The 19,287-nt window shown below is 38.0% G+C and overlaps 1 protein-coding gene across 3 annotated transcripts in view; it reads right to left on the minus strand.

Annotated features, from left to right (window-relative positions):
- TBCD (tubulin folding cofactor D) overlaps positions 1-18,932 on the minus strand; it is a 130,682-nt gene extending 111,750 nt beyond the window's left edge. For 2 of the 3 annotated variants that reach the window (XM_075044876.1, XM_075044874.1), the window contains exons 1-8: positions 18,834-18,932; positions 18,243-18,460; positions 14,905-14,955; positions 14,611-14,708; positions 13,789-13,890; positions 11,406-11,552; positions 10,533-10,588; positions 6,881-7,013 (exon numbers count right to left, since the gene is read on the minus strand). In XM_075044876.1, the coding sequence (XP_074900977.1) occupies positions 6,881-7,013; positions 10,533-10,588; positions 11,406-11,552; positions 13,789-13,890; positions 14,611-14,708; positions 14,905-14,955; positions 18,243-18,435 (780 nt within the window). In that variant the 5' untranslated portion in view covers positions 18,436-18,460; positions 18,834-18,932. Of the gene's footprint in view, positions 1-6,880; positions 7,014-10,532; positions 10,589-11,405; positions 11,553-13,788; positions 13,891-14,610; positions 14,709-14,904; positions 14,956-18,242; positions 18,461-18,685; positions 18,799-18,833 lie in introns of those variants that run through there. The other variant, XM_075044875.1, reaches the window with a different exon arrangement.
- Positions 18,933-19,287: the final 355 nt, after the last annotated feature.

The raw sequence follows: 19,287 nt of genomic DNA on the forward strand, positions 1-19,287 counted from the left end.
GATAATGTATGTTGAATTATTTAAGATTTTTAATGCTTTTATGAGTAACTAGGCAATTTTAAGGCATCCTTTAAAAACTACATTTACAAAGCAGTAATGATACAGAACTACTTCAGGCCCAGAACAGCTAACAGAAATAACTATCAACACAAATGGTATAAATACAGCATAACTTTTATCAATATCAGTATAAAAAAAAAAAATTCCCCACTAACATACAACAAAACTCTGGTTGTATTAGAAAGCCTAAAGAAAAGATGACAGAAAATCTGCAAATCTTTGACATAATTAAAAAAATCTAGAGCGCCTCTAAAATTTTCCTACCTCTTTGCTGAAACATGCAGAAGCTCATCATCTCTTCATCATTTTGTTCCTGCGTTCTGCTTTAAAAACCTATCAGATGGTTTCTTCACAAGATTAGCAAGTTTGTAGCGGATGCTAGGAGATACTGCAGCATTTCTGCAGTACCTTATCTTCACAATTACTTCTCCTTTCTGTATAATAGCCCAGTTAAGAGCAAATACTGTTTTTAAGGCACACACAGGCTGCTTCCAAATTATTAGGATTATATTCAAGCATATTCAAACACAGTATAATTCCTGGAGCAGTGATAATGTAGAGAAACAGCTTTTTAATATAGCCTTGGGAATGCTCCGGGACAAAAACCATTTGGATGCCTACACTCACACTTCTCGGCATGCTGTCTAGGAGCTTCTGCAAAGATGGAATAGAATCCTCAAAACATTTACACATTTTCAGTTTTACATATTTCCTAAATTCTGGCACCTTTCTACAAGTTTCTCCATGAGTTTTCACATCCTTAAGGCCAACTTTGAATTCAGTGCTGACTCCTCAGGAAAAACATAACCAGAAGGTACCACCTCTAAGCAAGATGTGGGAAGAAATTAACCAACACACAAGCAGGAAAAGAGAAAACTCTTCAAATATTGTACAAGAAATATTTTTAATGCTTTTCTAAAAAAATTAAGAAAACAGCCTCACACACCTATGAATCAATTTAGAGCAGTGAACCCAACACATTCCATTTCACAACCATTTCTATTATTTTCTGAAGAAAAAAGTGAAACACATTGTTTCCCAACCACAGTTTTGCTACATACTTAAACAACGAACTGTTTCATTTCTAATATGTAACACAGAACATGTATTCTCAAACAAAATACTGCAAGGATTTACAATATATTTTCAGATGTTAAAATCATGATAGCAACTGCTGCAAATCAACTGAGATACGGATTAAGGGATTTTATTTTGCCAATACAAGTTTCTAGGGGAAGTAAACCTGAACCAAAGACCACCACAGCTACTGTGTTTAAATTAATAACTGAACTGTAAAAAAAAAATGGGCCTTAATATTTAAATGATTTTTGATCAATAAAATATGTTACCTACTGATTTTGGAATAAACACAACTGAAAATGCCAAATGTCTGAAAGGAAAGAAAGTTCTGTTTGCACCCATTAATGCACATTGCAGGTCACATAGAACCTTCTACCAGTTTACTAGTGTTTCAGCAAACGATACATCAGGTATTTCTCTGTATCGGCAAGAAGTTTAACAGCCATTTTAAAAACAATTTTTATAGAAGTAAATAGGTAATAGCCAAACTGTTAAGAACCACTCTTCAGATATTCAACACAGCAGGAAATCCAGTGTCTAGGGTTTTTTTTTCTGATTGCAGAAATGTCAAGAAAAGAACTTTTCATTACTTCTTTATGAGTCAAAGCATGTGAAAGCATTCACAAGCCCAAATTTCCCAACTTTTTAAGCTTAGTAGATATCTTTTCCAGAGGAAATAAAAGAGCACTTTAACTGATGTTGGCCTTTGGGCGGGGGGGAAGGGGGGGGCACAGGGGGAGTGGTGTATGTATTTTCTTCCAGCATATGCTACAGTCATGTGTGTAAGGTTAAGTTACTGTCTCAGAAAAATCCTGCAAACCTAGAGCTTACAGGGGTTATACTAAAAAGAAAAGTACATGATGCATGAACAGAAAACATAAAAAAAAAATAGAAATAAGGACAAATCAGCATTATAGTATTCAGCTTAAACTTCCTGCCTTGAAGGAAGAAAAACATCCAAGGCACACCATTTCAAAAAATCTGATACAAACAAAATAATTAATAAGCTTGGTTTGCCACCTGCATAGACATTTTAGTGTCAGCAACTAACAATACTGAAAGTAAGGAGCCTGTCTATTGGAGTATCCAGGCAATCAAAGTTACGCCATGGTCTCTTCAATTTAATGAGGACATACAGCATACACCAACTTACCCAACCTGTTGAACTGTTGAAAAGTATGTGACTCCCTCTCTTATAAATAATTAAGCCACCTACAAATTAGAGAAAATCAGTGGTGTGCAAGCAATGATGACTGTCAAGTCTGGTTTTGCTTTAGAAATAGCATGGTGCAAGGAAAACAAAGCCTAGTTTCTTAGCAATCACAGAAGAAACACACCACACCTTCCAATTGTCTGCATAACCCACTTTAGGCCCGACCTTCATGAGATATATCAATCAGGATCATCTCCAGGACATGTTCCCCAAGCTATACAAATCACCATTAAGGGTGGCCTGACTGTTTGGTAGCAAGTGTATCTTCCTGCCGAGCAGGAGACACAAGTCTAAATCTACCCTCTGGTCGTAACCAACCAAGTCAAGGATTGGGAGAATACTTTCAGCCTCTATGGGAAGAGAAGTAAATGGTATCTTTCATTACTCTGGAGCACCCCCTAGTAGTCACACAACATCCAGGTCCAGGGAAAGCTATCAGCCATCCCTGCCTCCAGGCCAGATGTGGGGAGGTAAACAAGGTGCGGGAGGGCATGCTGCCAGAATAAGAAGTTCACTTGAAAGTAGAGAAATGGTAAAATAGATTAGTTAAAGCCCTTGTTCCTGCTATGTCCTCAACATAAATAGTACACCTACTGTAGGTCACACGTATTTGTCCGGGTACTGATCATCAACACTGTACTTGAACTGACAAACTTCAATACAGAGTCCAGTTAAATGGGTGGCAAAAGGGAGTTCAGTTTTCATAAGAACTTAGTTATTTACCAGTTGAAAGCCTGAAAAGTTTACACTAACACATGGAGAGCTAACAGAATAGTTCCTTTCCATCTTAACAAGACTACCCAAACCCACAGATTTTAAATACTTGGGAAGAAAAAAAAAAAAATTAGCAGCTTGAGACAGCACTATATTTTCAAACAGGAAAAAGAAACAGACTTATGATAACAGAACTTCTGAACCTTGAACTAACTGCAATACTTCTGGTGAGAAGGAAAAAAACTCAGAACTATCAGGCAAGGCCACATCAGAATACTCTGTGCCACTCAGAAAGAGAGGAGATACAGTATTACCAGGAAGGGGTCAGTGCCTTTGGTATCTACAGACATAAGAATTTTTTTCTTCTCCTTACATCCACACTGCTTTTTATATACTTTTATCACCAAAGTACTAAGCAACAACACATTTTTTTAAAAAATAATGCCAATGGACAATCCTAGCATCGCTAATTCTTTGAGAATGCCAAAAATATAGAGACTTGGGAAACATTCTATTTGGAAATATTCTGTTTTTGTGCCTCTGGGTCTGAAAGAATAGAGTTAGAGAGTTCTTTCTTCCCTGGAGCAAAATTTACATAAGCATGTAGCTATTGCTAAATAACTTTTGCATTAGAGACAGCTCAGGGAAATGCCCTGTTCTTAAGACTCTCGAGTTTCATCAGATCACTGTGTAGGGCGTTTTATTTTTTTTAATTATTACTCACACTTGTATACTGAATCACTTATAAAACAAATAAGGTTTAATAAGTTTCAATGCCCAAGGCTACCTCAACATGATGACATCTCTGTCACGCAAGAACTGGGAGTGCTACACCCTGCAGCAATAACTAAAAAGCTGTTTGATATAATGGCAGGTTTAAAAGCAAACCTCCAGACCAAGAGAATTTAAAATGCAGATTCTTGAAACAGGTTAGAAGTTTCCTTCAAGTAAACAAATGTTATAAAAAAATACAGCAATTTCTTATTAATCCAACATTTATAATCCTTCAAATATACAAAGTATTCAAGCACAAAAGTGAATTTAATTCAATACTGCAATGTTAATTTCAACAAGAGGGCAGTTTTAAAAAATGAATCTGAAATACTGTAAGAAAAGATTCCTGCCAGTGCACACCTGTTGTGAAATGATATATTACTGACGACAGGTGTAAAGAAAAAAAAAAGAAAAAAGCATCAGTGGAATTAAAATATGTAATGCAGGCTGCGTGTTTCAACAAGAACCATGAAACAGTAGTACTTGTTCTACACATAATGCTGAGTTAGATTAAACAGTAGCATACCTAATCACCAAGACTTAAGGCCACGAAGAGGCAGATCAAAGTGCAGCAACGTCGAACTACTCATTGTGTACCTAACTTGCAGTTTCAGTTCATTGAAATGCAAGAGTTTCATGTCTTTTTAAAACAGTTTTGCCATGCCAATCTCACTACAAGCTATTTCCTAAATGCAGACCATAAGCAGCATAGTATCATAATCTGACTGAAATCCACCCTGTTAGGGGCAGCCCTAAACTGATCCAATGAAGAGGGAGAAAGACTTTTTATCCCCACCCTGGTGGGTTACATTCCCAAAACCTGCTTTGCTGTACTGGCCAGAAACTGAAAAATTGTCTTTTTTCTCCCGCTTGTTCAGAGAGAAATGTCTAGGCAACTACAGTTTGACTCTTCAAGTAACAAATTGCCAGAGGAATCCAAGGCCAAAGAATTTTGAAGCTTGTTGACACAAGTTTTAGTTGTCCCTCCATGAGCATGTGTTCTGCTTCACACACTTAGCAATTACTTACTATGTTTCTGTACTGACTGTTAGAAACTTGCGTGTTTAAGAGAAAAGGTTTACTTATTTTAAACACTGCTTCTATTTTCAGCTGATATTTTTGGTTTAACAACATGCTATTTTTACAAGGGTTACAGAATTCTTAATATTAAACTCTTGAAATAAGTATTTCCTACCCCACTTAAGCACGTCTGCATACACACATACCTGCCTATGTATCATTCTGAAAACCTTTATTCCCTAATGATATAATTCATGCTTACATTGTAGTAACTGAAACTGAAAATTGAAGACTGAATGCAAGAAAAGGCTTTAAAAATTCAGTCTGCTCATACCCATCAACTGGAATGGGAGTTATGAGCTGTAGGACACAAACAAAACTGGCCTGATAAACACTTTCTCCTATCCCACAGAGGCGGAAAAAAAATCATACAAATGCAAGAAGCCAGGCTTCTGCTTCCAGGTATATTGTATCACATTCTAGTTTCGATTCTACTTGTTAAGTATTCACCTGTTTCGCTTAGTATGCACTAATGAACAGGTGGATAGAGCCAAAGCCAAACTCAAAGGAATTATGACAAAACACTAATGTATTATACATCCTACAGGTCTCATCATGCACCTAGAATGGCAAACAGTCAGTCTCCCTTTCCAGATCTGACAATAAAATGATGAAACATCATTCTGCCTTTTGAAACACACTGCAATGCATACAAATAATGCTTCCTCCTGCTTAAGCAGCAAGTGCTAAGTTATTCTAAATATAGATCATTTCTTGTATCTTCTGATTTGGAAGAGCTGCTATAGAAAAAAAACAAAACAAAACAAAACAAAACAAAAAAAAACAACCAAAACCAAAAACACACATCACACATTAGTTTCAGAACTTTGCTTTGATGTTTAGTAACATACTGCATACAAGTCCTCATAGCAATTATTTAAAAAGAGCTGCAAATTTATGCAAATTATAGAAACTCGTACAAACACCAGCAAATCCTTAAACCTGTGCAAAGACTGTACAAGAGCATGTCATTTGACTTTGCTTGCACTACCTTGAGTTTGGTCAACAACAAAAACAAGAACGAACAACTCCACTCACACACACTCCCCCAATCCACCCAAATAGATTTGGACATCGAAATTGGAATAGATACCAGAACTGTTATTCAAGTATTTTAAAATGCACACCAACACTTTTAAGGGTGTAAAACTACAAGAAAGAGTTTATAAAAAGATATTCTTCGAAGATACAAGAGGAGTGCTATCATATAGTAGTGGTTCAGGTATTACAGATTTTTTTCCCATGCGTAGTATAAAAATTTTAAAACCCAAACTAAGAATTCAGCTCTCCAAGTCATAAACTACTGTTACTTCACAAGGTAATGAGCATTAAACAAAAAACCTGTTCAGATTAGCAAGGAAAACCACAGGAAATAGTGCATTTTTTCAGACTATTGAAGGACACTAACAAGTTTAGTATGTCTAATTAAAACTATTGAGAACAATATTTTAGTTGAAGAGGAATGGATACAACTCTCGAGTATCACTTGTATTTTGGTTACCAGTTCTGAAAAGTCTAGGAGAGACCACTACTATATCAGAAGCCAAACCTCTTCATTCTGTACAGTTCCAATTTTTTAATTCATTTCAAAGGTTTTGTTCAAAGAAAAAAAAAAAAAAAGAAAAAAAAAAAACAAACAAAAAACAAAGCCCAAACTGAACTATGAAATGACTACTGATATACAGTCAGATATTTAAAAGCATTTTTGAGAGTCATTTATCAGTATCTATACTGGCAACTTCACTTTCATTTGATGATGACAAGAATACTTAAAGAAAATACACATACATGGAAAGTTACATCTTCACAACTGTTGTGGAGGAAATTCTAGCTGTATATTATCTTACCCTTTTTTAAAAAACAGGAACCTCTCTGCATTTGCTATTAAAGGCCTACCATAGCAGTATCATATGATCATAAATACAATCATCTATCTTTTAAAGAAAAAACTGTATTTACCAGGGCCTGAAGCATGCCATTCATAACAACAGTCCCCTCCATTGTCTGGAAGGAGGATTTAGATAACATGGAAAGAGTCCAGTCCAGGAAGTCTGGCATCCTTTTTTGCCTGACATCAGGGCGGACAATAAATCTGTCAGAGAAAAAAAAAAACCAAAACACTGCAGTTACTAACTTTATGACTTTCAATTAAAAAGAACTTTTCCTGCTATTCAAACTGGTTGCAGTTCCTAAAAACAATTCTATAACGGGTATTTTCCTAAATAGCTGAGGGTGGGAACACTCCACAGGACCATGTTTAGCCCTTCTGTTTCTGAGCAAGGGTCTGACTCAGAATTTCACTTTCACTTCAAACCAACCTGTAAACTTGGATTCTAGAGATTTCTCATCTTAACTGTAAAGCAATAAACTTTCCAAAGGTCCCACATAAAAATTATTTCCATTAGAATTAGTGAAAAGCTGAAACAAATATTCTCCACCATTCTCACCAAGAACAGCTACTCTGCAAATCTGAAAAAAATCAAAAATTGGTCCATACTGCACTGTTATCAGCCAGGCCCATAAAAAGTAATCATCAGTGCTATATTTGGTTTTCTGGATATTTGAAAAAGTCAAACACCTGTTATTTAACACAGTAGATGGGTCAGGACATGCATTTTTACCCATCTTAGAGAGGGCAAAAGAGGTTCATCATGGTTAAACTACTTCTATACTCAGTCATCACCAGTGCCAGCCAAGCTACAGTTAGGGCAACTGCTTCAGTTATCTAATTTAGTATTCTTAGCATCTAAAAATTAGGGTCCTGTTCCAGCAGAGATTCAGACTAAATTAAGAAACTTTGTTCCCAGTGCAATCAAAGTAAACAAGGTACATGGGAAAGCCCACAAAGTACAATTCATAGTGCTTCAACAAGGATGTATGCAGAGCCTGTATCTGGTTACTTGATATACCTACAATTAAATGGGGAACTGCACCAAGACTTAACTAACAGAGAATATTAAATACAGAGAAAACAGGAAACAGTGAGCAGGCACGTGATCACTTGAATTGTCTTCAAAGTCAGCATCTATTGTGTTCAGCAATAAAACAGTGAGGATTTGGGGCAGGGGTTAGTTGAGGGGGGGTGGCTTGTTTTATAACAGAGCAGCAAGGACAAAGCCTTCTTTTGCACAGTAGCACAGGTAAGAGAAGTAACCTGTAAAGTAGATTAACTGGTTCCTAGACCCTTTCTCAGCCCAAAGGAGTTTAAATCTTAATTTCTCAAAGGAGTGCCCTAACCTCCAGACTAAAAGCAAGATAAGGATAAACCTCATCTCCTCCTACTGCAACCAGGTCACTGAGCAGACAGAAAGGAGAATTCATGGAACAAACTCCAGGTCCTTTGCCCTATGAAAAATAAATTACTTTGGAAAACAGGAAGTCTTGGATCCTGATGTTTCTAAACTTCGCTTGAAATTCATGAACTCCTTGGAGCAGGAACCAGAACCCAGACTTCCTCTTCCTCCCCAAGGAGTTTCCTAACTCAGTGTGTTTAAAGAGTTAAGACTCCTGTATCTTATCTCTCTGTCTGTCCTAGGACTTTTGTATTCCTGCCCACGTTAACAGTTGAACTTCAAGAAGATGAAACAGTGATCTCATCTCAAAATAACTATGCCTGTTCATTAAAGAACAGTTTTGGGATGTGAAAGCAGTGAATTCAAATGCACCAAGGCCAAAAGACCTTGGACCTGGGTCTCCTAATTCCTGGTGAAGTGTTTTAATCATTAGGCCATTTTGAAAATGGTGCTTTCATAATAACTAAATAATTATAAATACACTAAATAGTAACTTTGCTGCCATTACAGCCTTATACACCTTGATGCAGCTGGTACTACAACCAGCTTAATGTATTCTTATCACCTTATTTGTTATGAATACATACTTTTAATAAAAATTAATTTAGCCAATAAAATGGAGGTGAAGTGAACATAAGACAACTGCTAATAACATCAAATCAAATCCTCTCCTTCTGTCAGCTTGTGACAAGGCAGATAACCAATGCAGATACATAAAAATCCTAGAAAAGCAATCCAATTACCAATTCCAAGATGACTGCAAAAACTAATTAGGATGAGGAGACAAACCTACATTCTGTCACAGGGAAATAATTATGTAACATGCAAGATTATTTATTAAAGACTATTCAAATGATTCATGCATTCACTTAAATTTTGCTCTGAAATATTTCAGAGTAAATCAGAAAAGTACAGGACTAGTCACCAGAGAACTATGATTCTAGTCTCAACTGCTTCATGAATTTTCTGCATGACGCTGTTAGTTCTAAAACAAAAAAGTGTTTGTTTTGTCATCAGATTTGGAACTGTAGCATTATACTCACTAAATACAAGTTTCTAAAGCATTGAGTCCCATGACTGAAGTTCAGAATAAATTTAAAATAAGTATATGGACACTTATTTCCCCAAAAGACAGTTAGGATCTGCTGTACTAAATGTTATATTTAACAACTATTTTGATACAATTAATCCCACAAATTTTGTGCCTCTTCATCCAGAGAAAAACCTTAACACAGACTTTATTGTTCAGACTAGCTACCCACACCGACTATCATCATTTCATGTTGTTCACCCTACAGAGCCTCTGCTTCTATAGCTACACTGGCAAAACTACGTTGGCAGAGCCCCCTAGCGTAGATACAGTATATGCTAGTGTAAAGATTCTGGGGTTTTGAGTGCTTTAAAAAGAAAGAAAAAAGAAAAGAAAAACTAAATTACAAACTGAGCTGAATAAAGCCCTCTTCTGCTATAAGAATACTGTAATATGTATTGTAATATATACTGGAAAAAAGATAGTGTGTACTAGCACGGTTTATGGTCTTTGTAATTTATTTTCATATGCATCACAAATGAAACCAATCTCTACTAATGCACTAGGAAAGGAAAGAAGAAATACAGAAGTTCGTTATTTCAATTTTATAAGCAACCCTAGCATCAGTATTACTGAAGTGACACAAAAAATGTCAGAACAACTGCACCTCTGTCACAAATTGCTCAGTGTCTGAACACCAACTGTGTAAAACAATGGGATTTAGAAAGTTCCATTATCCTACACCTGTTTCATTTGATGAATTATTTGACAAGAATAAACCTAAGAAAACAGAAGTATTGTTGTGTGGCTGAGAGAATGAAGAAAGTGACAAGAGGCATATTAAGAAAATAAATTCTAGCATTTCTATTTCCTTTTACGTAACTTAAGGTACTACTAGGAAACATCAAGCCAGTAATACTAGATACCAATTCTCTATTTACCATGCAACACACTGCAAAATCAGGGGCAACACAAAGTAACTGTATCTTTCTGAAACCCTGTAGCACAAACCAGTCCCTGGAAGGCAATTTGAACAGTATCCTGTTAACAGTGAAGATCTGTATCCCCTGTGATAGATACCTGTTCTTCTAGTAAGCAGAAGAAAACACAGCATTTCCCATAATAAACACACTGTTGGATCTGATTCAAGCAAATTTAACATCCCACATACAGTTGGCAACTTCCAGTCCTCCCAACGCTGTCATTAGTAGCATGTCAGACTAAAAATGGCAGGAGAAATGGGTGCTAACTTTTTTCGTTTCTGCCAAGAAGCACAAAACAGACTTACTTTGAAACCAGTACAGCAGCTGCATCTCGAGCCTTATCACTGACAACCAAGTAACACTAAAGGTAAAAGAAAACTAACTGTAAAAGAATTCATACATTTAGATTTAATAAAAACTACATAACAACTCTGTATATGAATATACTACTTAATACTTATGATTACAAACATTATTATGATTACAAACTGAGCTTAAGATCCCATTTTTCCCATCCCAACATTTCCCATTTAACAACCGTATCTCAGACAACAAAGTCTCCCTCCTAGTGTCTTTCAAAGCAAGTTTATCTTTACTGAAACATTCACTTACAGTCATATTTGTGCTACTACATGCCTACAAGTGATAAGACACTAAGTGCTGCAAGTGTAAAAAGCATAAGCTGTACAGGTATTTCGGGGATGGTGTTGTTTATTTTTATCTTAAAGGGATGACAAGTTAGCCACTTCAGCTTACACCTCATGAAACTTTACTATCTTCGTTGAAAATTCTTCATGCAGTCATAGCTTCCAATGTTACTCATTCTCATTGAATGCTAATTTCCTATATAAATCAAACTTGGTTTTCCAAAAAAGCTAGCAAGTATTTTCAAATGCTAAAAGCTGTTAACATAATCAAGGCATGCATTCATATCAGACAGCCATAAAGTAAGATTGTTGTTTGTTTTCCCTGAAGTAATAAACTGTCTCATCTGACACTAAAGCAGCAAAGGACATGCTGGAAGATTCCAAAACTATGAAGAAATTCTCACAGATTAGATACAGAAAACATGGGCTTAAATAATATTCTGAAAAGACAATGATTTATTATATATTGAAAGATTAAGCCTAGGAAAAATATCACAGGTTTCAAAGTATTACAAGATGTATCATACTTACTTTTGCTATTTTAAGTATGCGATCCATTGTTGGCACACGAGCATGCCCTTCCTCAGAAGTAATATTTCCATCAAAACGGGCCAGATCAAAAGGAATCAAGCATATCATGGAGAGCCATAATAAAAGCATATAACGAGTTTCCCAAGTCTGGAAAAGAATGGTAAAACAACATAAGCACTCCATTTTCTGGAACATATTCCAACAAAGTGCGTGGAGCATAAACTATCCAGTAGCTCCAAGGAACTTTCAAAGTAAGATGATGAAAACTCCGAACCTGAATGCTCTGAAACACCAAAGGAGACAGAACTACCAGCAATTCCAAACAGGAAAACTGTAACAAAATTAATGGACCCTCCCTTCTGAATCTGAAATGTAGGCAAGTTTATTTCCTTCCCAAAGGAAAACTGCATGTTGCCATTTTTGTGTTTTCTCCTTCCCTCAGCCTATTTGTGCCTCCAGTTACAAATATGAGAGAAATATGTTCTTCTTCCTAATTTCTTATGCATTGGTTTCATGGGTTTACTGAAACAACTTTAGATGTGTTTTGAGAGACAGACAGACAAAAAGAAACTTTTAGAAGTTTTACAGCTGTACATCTACAACAGCAGCAAAGTGGTCAGAATTGATAATGTTTATTAAAAAAAATATTTTAATTTAGAGCAGCAATACAATTATTGTCTTCAGATCCATGATTTTTATTACTTATATTAGATGATGTTCTCTCTTAAAATTCATCTATCTTAATATGCCCTCTGGAATTCTTATTTTTCCTTACTAAAAAATATAAGAATATGACCTATGGTATCTTGGGGTTATACTTGATGATCCTTATGTGTCCCTTCCAAATCAAGACATTCTAAGATTCTATGATCTCAATCCATGCTTAAAAAGTCTTTTCGTAAATATTTTTTCAAATCAGAGCTCTTGCGCAGAACATTTCCAGCCAAATAAAACTTTAAATCAGGACACTAATGAAGTGATGTCACAGTTTTTCAAATTGCAAACAGGTGGAAAAAAATCTGAAATTCTGTGGTTTTTTTCCACACCCAGGAATATATTATCAAAAGGCAAAACCCCAAGCGATTCATGCCTCATGCCATAACTGTGCAATTTTCTCCAATCTTCACCTCCCTCCTTTCAAAAGAAAAGGAAGGAAAAAAACCCACCAAACCTCACAGATCTGAAGACTGATATTAGGGGGCTGGGGAAGAATAAAACACTTTACAAAATTAAACAAGGAAAATTAACTACTGTCTTGATTTCCTCATCAAAATACAAGTTCTCATACCAACTTTGACAAAACCGAAAGGTTTAAAAAACAGCCTCTTTACATTAAGAAATAGGAATAAATACATAAAACCTAAACGCTCCATTTCCTGTGATTTTACTTTTATGACTTCAAGCTAAATTAACATGACCGTTAATGATATGCATAGCAGGTAGGGAATTTCTCAGTTACTCCTCTTAGAAGTTCAGTATCTTTCACTGCCTTTCTTATTACTGTTGTTTCAATTAATTTGTTCCCTTATATGAGTGGTTAAAGATTCTACTTGCACCGCTACTGCCATCGCTTCTAAATCCTTAGATCATATCCCATGAAAGAAAAACACAAGACCTCTGCTTCAATAAGTCATTTCTCTTCTGACAAGATGACTTTCTGTCCTGGTTTCAGCTGGGATAGAGTTAATTGTCTTCCTAGTAGCTGGTACAGTACTATGTTTTGAGTTCAGTATGCGAAGAATGTTGATAACACTGATGTTTTCAGTTGTTGCTAAGTAGTGTTTAGACTAAAGTCAAGGATTTTTCAGCTTCTCATCCCCAGCCAGCGAGAAAGCTGGAGGGGCACAAGAGGTTGGCACAGGACACAGCCAGGGCACCTGACCCAAACTGGCCAACAGGGTATTCCATACCATGTGACGTCACATCTAGTGTATAAACTGGGGGGAGTGGGGGCAGGGGATCGCTGCTTGGGGACTACCTGGGTGTCGATCGGCAGGTGGTGAGCAATTGCACTGTGCATCATTTGTAAATTCCAATCCTTTTATTACTACTGTTGTCATTTTATTAGTGTTATCATTATCATTATTAGTTTCTTCTTTTCTGTTCTATTAAACCGTTCTTATCTCAACCCACGAGTTTTACTTCTTTTCCCAATTTTCTCCCCCATCCCACTGGATGGGGGGGAGTGAGTGAGCAGCTGCGTGGTGCTTAGTTGCTGGCTGGGGTTAAACCACAACACTTTCATACTAAATTCAGATGTTCGGTTAACACTGGCCAAGGCATATCACTGCTTTATACACTTTATTCCAGATTTTTTTATTACACTGTTCATCAGCTTTTTCTGCTGGAGACATAAAAGTTAAAAAGTACCATAAGTTCTCACCTCTGAATCTTTTGGATTCTGGTCTACAAGCATATCCAAAACAGGCTGTAGATCACCTACTTCATGAGGAAACAGCGGGAGGAAACGTTTGTACCCTCTCACCTAAAACAGAAAGTTTCAAAATTTACTAAGCAATCTGGCACTGTCAAGTACTGAGGAAAAAGGAAAGACCCTTTGAGAAGCTTCTTGTGTATGAACCTCATATGAATTAAGGTCTTAAATACCTTGAGATTTTTGTGGTTTTACAAACTTATTAAGAATTAATGGAATGATAATGCTTTAACTTTAAAACAAGGGACCTCTGAAGATTGTCTAGTCCAACTCTCCTGCTAAAGCACCGTCACCCACAGTGGGCTGCCCAGGATCATGTCCAGTAGGGTATTCAGTATCTCCAGGGAAGGGGACTCCACAGCCTCTCTGAGCAATCTACTCCAGTGGTCAGCCCTCACATGCAAAAAATGTTTTCTTACGCTCAGATGGAAATTCCAAAATCCATCTAATTCTTCATCATACTTTACTCTTCTTTTTAACATTATGACTCTTGTTTTATCACTGTCTCAATGTCTGCAATTTTTTTTGTATTCAGACTTTGATTTTTACTACTCTGGTTCATTAAATAACATGAGTATTATGAAAATGATAAAAAAGAGAACTAATCTTTCACAGTACAGTTTAAAACATTTCATTACATTACTTAGACAAGAATTTATTTATTTTACTATTTTTGAAAAGGTAAATTTTTTTTAAGTTATTTAAACAACAAAGAAAATATTGGGAACTTACACATTTCTGTTACAGAATATTAAATTTGGAGATTTTTACCTTTGTGATGATGTAAAGAAATTTAAAAGCCAGATGAACTAGTGGGGGAGGAGATCCATTGTCCCGTACTATAGCCAACAATGAATTCATCATCCACTCTAATGGAAGGATAGGAAAAGAAGTGAAACAACATGCAGTTAGCTTACGGTTTCTCTTACTTGTAATAACAAAGAGGGAGATAGTAGTCATATAAGTAATATCAACCACAGAAATCTTGTAATGCAAACACGAACCCTCTAGTTTAACAGATTTTCAAGTATATACACAAAAATTATTTAAAGATGACACTCCTACCTAAGTGGCGATCCAACAAGTGAGGTTGCTCCTGGTACTTGTCCATTATACCTGAAAAGGAAAATATATCTGTAATAAGCTAGTCAAATTAAAGGCTCTTTACAGGCATTAATTGTGAGATATACCCCGATTGTAGACAGCTTTAGCTTAAGATTTCAGTATCCTTGAGCTAAGTGCTGCCACCACCTGTAAGCAAGATCAAAAAGTAAGAAAACTACAGAGAAGTAACTAAAAATATAGTCTGTCCACTTCTGTAGTGCAATCATTTACCTACATTGAATCATAAACTCCCTTCCAGGAGTCTCTCAAGTTACTGCGGACAAATCTCACAGCTAGATGAAACAAGCAATCACTCAGTTTGTTGCTGTCCTTCACTGCAGAGCACTTTGTGGCTTTCCTTTCCTAAGCACAACTTACCAGCGCACCATTTCTGATGGAACTCTGCAAACAGAGGACAACATTAAACCACTATTTACAGAGACTTAATATATACAGCAGACTGTAGCTGCTCCAGCTGTACCAGCTTTACACTGCACTCCTACCCACACAGCAAGTAGAATGCTGCTTTACACCTTTCTGACTTGCTGTTCACATCTTCTTCATTAACATACAGAATCCCACTGTTCTATTTGTTAGCATGTCAAATTACTGATTGTCTTCAAAAACACATGCACAAAGATATCTCAACATCAAGAAATGTAGTAGCATGACACTTTTCCAACCCTGAGGCTAATACAGCCATGGGGAAATTCTCCCTGGACACACTGGGTTTCACCACAAGGCTATCGTCCTTCCCATGCCTGGAACATATTTAAAGATATAGTTCCACCACTGAGGATCTGTACTGAGACAGGCCATAGGCATTGCATAATTCTTATCTCTTTCTTTTGAGGTACCTGACTATAGCAGAAAAAAACCCAACGTAGTACTACTTTGCAAGTGAAGGTGCTCTTCACAATTCTCAGAGCTAGTTTTTTATTTTTAAATAGAACACAGGAAATTATTCAGCAAAGAACAAAGAATCCTTGACAAACTTTAACCTGGATAAATACAAACTGTAGCTATTACTATCTGTGCTCCTCAAAACTTTTCACATTACTTACTTCATCCTGCTTTATCTTATCTTCCCTTTGGGAATTGACTTGGGGAAAGAAAAATTGAAATTGAATATTGAAAGAAAATACGAACAACTTGCCACAATTTTTAGAAACAAAAGCATTTTGATTTAAACCTAGAATCAATGAAAAGCAGCTATAGAAATGAAAGCTGGACTTCAGAAGAGATCATCAAGTGATCCAGTATTGTGCTGGAGATTGTCTCGGTCATTTTAGATATTTGGTCAGAAAATAGCTTTTTAATCAGAAAACTAAAATATCTTCTTAACTGCTCTTCTTCCTTGTTTCTCTCTCAAATAATTTTGCTCTCTATCCCTTTTCTCCACTTGTCACATCAACACTTTAGGATTTAAGGATTTAAGACATAATTCAACTTCAACACTGCTGTAGTTGAACAGTGGATGACACTGCACAACCACTTTCAAGACACCAGCCAGTCCAACAGTATCCTTGCAGTAACTTGTGCAATTCCACTGGGATACCACAGTGCTGTCTCCTATCAAGCGGGAAGCCTGAGCTCCTAATCATCACTAACTTCCCATTGTAATTAATGATACCTTAAGCTGTGTACAAATAACAGAGCTAGTGAATACAGTAAATTCCATCAACACTCACAGCAATAGCTCTCAAGCAGAAGTGGAATTTAACAGCAAATTCCTTATCTTGCCAAATTGTTTTCCCAGATCGCAGTCTGGCAATCTAAAATAAAACTCTAAATCTAAATGCTGAAGAGAACAAATTGAAAAAAAGTTCTTTTAATACTATTACTAAAAAAAAAGTCTTCCTAAATTTTCCTACAAAATTATAGTTGCAGATTAAACTATCTTCCAAACTTCTAACATCACAAAAAAATGAGCATCGTATGTTTTTGTGAATGCTTTGGTGACCTGCATTAAAATCCTCTGTAACTGATGATTAATGTGTTATCCGCATACAGATTAAAGGTATTCCCTAAGCTTCAATGTTATATCCCACACATTTGGCCTGTTACCCTATTTGGGACATTTTGCTCAAGAAGGATCAAATGATACCTTATGACACTAAATATCATAACTGAATACTGAACAACATGTAAAGTACCTATCAGTTTTAATTATATTGACACTCTATTTACTGGGCAATGATACGTGTTCAGAAAGTTCATCAATACAATTTAAATACACGGAGACAATATATATGATATGAAAGACAAGAGAGGCATAGCAAGATGATTGGTTGGAGGAGATGATGGCCTTTCAGACACAGAGATTTTTTTCAGTAATGGCTTTTCTATCCCATTAAAGTTTACCATTTCACCTGTGATACTGAACGATCAACACAAATATGAGTGTTCTTGCTACATTTTTCTGAACAGCTACACGTTCACCATTAACCTCCTCAGATGGTACAGTGAGTTAAGTCAATCCAGTATAATACTGCCAAGTAACTTCTGCAACGTCAGATTTCCAAATTCTAGGTTTTCTGGTTTATTGTTTGCCTACCTAGTTTCTTTTTTGTCAAAAACACAGACACTGGATCAATATTTTGACTGTAAATTTTTGCAATTCCACTATTTTTGCAAAAGTACTTGCAAAATACTAGTCCACTTAAATTGATTTGTAAATATATAAAACTTTGAATTAACTTTTGCAAATCATCTGGTCAGAATATTGGATCCAATACACAGATGTGCATTATAACAGGCTAATTACCTAGGACACTACTACATGCAGGTAATTATACCACTTCTATATTCAGCTGAGGTCTAGAAGCAGAACAGCTGTCATTATATGGCACAAAAGCTCAGTTACTAAGTCAGATCCAAGCTGCCTCCACTCAGAAACAATTACATGATCTGTATGGATTCAGCTACCCTTCATATTTCCTACGAAATATAAGAGTAAAAATATGAAATTACCACTTTAAAGCTCCAAATGTATGCATTTTGAACAAGTAATTAGGTACAAAACTGGCTTTATTTGACAGACGTACAGACCTTAACTAAATTATTACCCGCATTTGAATAGGAAAGTGGAGGCTAAACATGGGTCAGAATGTAGTTAGATACTGCAAAATAATGCAATATACATCTGGCAAACAAAGCGAGTAAAAAAATAAATCTAAACTACCTGTTGATGAAGTTCCAGCATTATCACTAATCCAAAATTAACGGTTTAGTCCTTTTTTGGTGAGAAGTTCCTTTAAGCAATACAAAAACACACTCCCTTTGGATGACGTGCTTACCTATGAATTTTTCCACCGTCATTTCTCGAGTCACCAGATCCCCAAAGACTCCCTTCAGGTTACCGATGAGCCCCCCGACCTCCTGACTCTCTGTGAAGCTCTCCAGGATATTTCTGGCGGAGATGACACCTGGCTCCTGGCTGCCGCCTTCCTCCGGCTCCGACGCCGCTCCATCCATCTCGCCCAAAGCCATGCCCGAGGCCGGCCGTCAGCGCTCCCTGCAACAGCCAGGCAGAGTTAACAGCCGGTGGGTCACGCCATCCCTCCCGCCGGGCGCGGAGCAGGGTACCCGAGACAGAGGCGACCCCTCCCCGCAGCCGCTCGGACGGTCCCTCAGGCGACACGGCCGCTCCTCACACACGCCCCGCCCGCCGCCATGCGGCCCACCGCGCCCCTCCCCGGCGGCCGCCGCGGAGCGGAGGCCCGGCCCGGCCCGGCCCTACCCTGCCTCTCCAGCCGTCCCACACAGCGGGCGGCTCTCGGAAGCGGCGGAGACGCCAGCGACAGCACCGGGGACGGCGAGCGAGGCCCTCAGCCCCCGCCCCGCCACGACACGACACGACACGACCCGGCAGCTCCCGCGCGCATTACCCTGGCAACCGCCGCTGCGCTCCCCGGCAGCCTGCCCCGCGCGCGCCGCCGGGCGCAACCTCCCGCCTACGGAGCGCCGCGCGGGACGAAAGGATGCAGAGACGGCTGCGCTCCCGCGCGCGGCTCGGCTCCGCCCCGCCCCGCTGCCGCAAGGCGGGCGGGCGGGCTCAGAGGGCGGGCTGGCCGGGGCGGGGGTGGGGAGGACAGGCGGTTCCCGGCGTTTATTTGGGATCCTCTGGTCTGCCGGACCGGAGAGGCCGTGGCTGGCGTTTCTTCAGTCAGCTGGGAAACGCCCCTCTTCATCTCGGCCGCGTTTCTCCTAGGCCGCCGCGCACAGAAACTCCCTCATGCCTGGAGGAACCGTCCTGAATCTGCCCCTCACGTCGTTCTGCACGGGTTGCCACAGATGTGCACGGGAGGCAACTGAGTTACGCCGTTCTCCATTACCTCCTCC

The sequence above is a fragment of the Buteo buteo genome, chromosome 13 (genome assembly GCF_964188355.1).
Source record: "Buteo buteo chromosome 13, bButBut1.hap1.1, whole genome shotgun sequence".
NCBI lineage: Eukaryota > Metazoa > Chordata > Aves > Accipitriformes > Accipitridae > Buteo > Buteo buteo.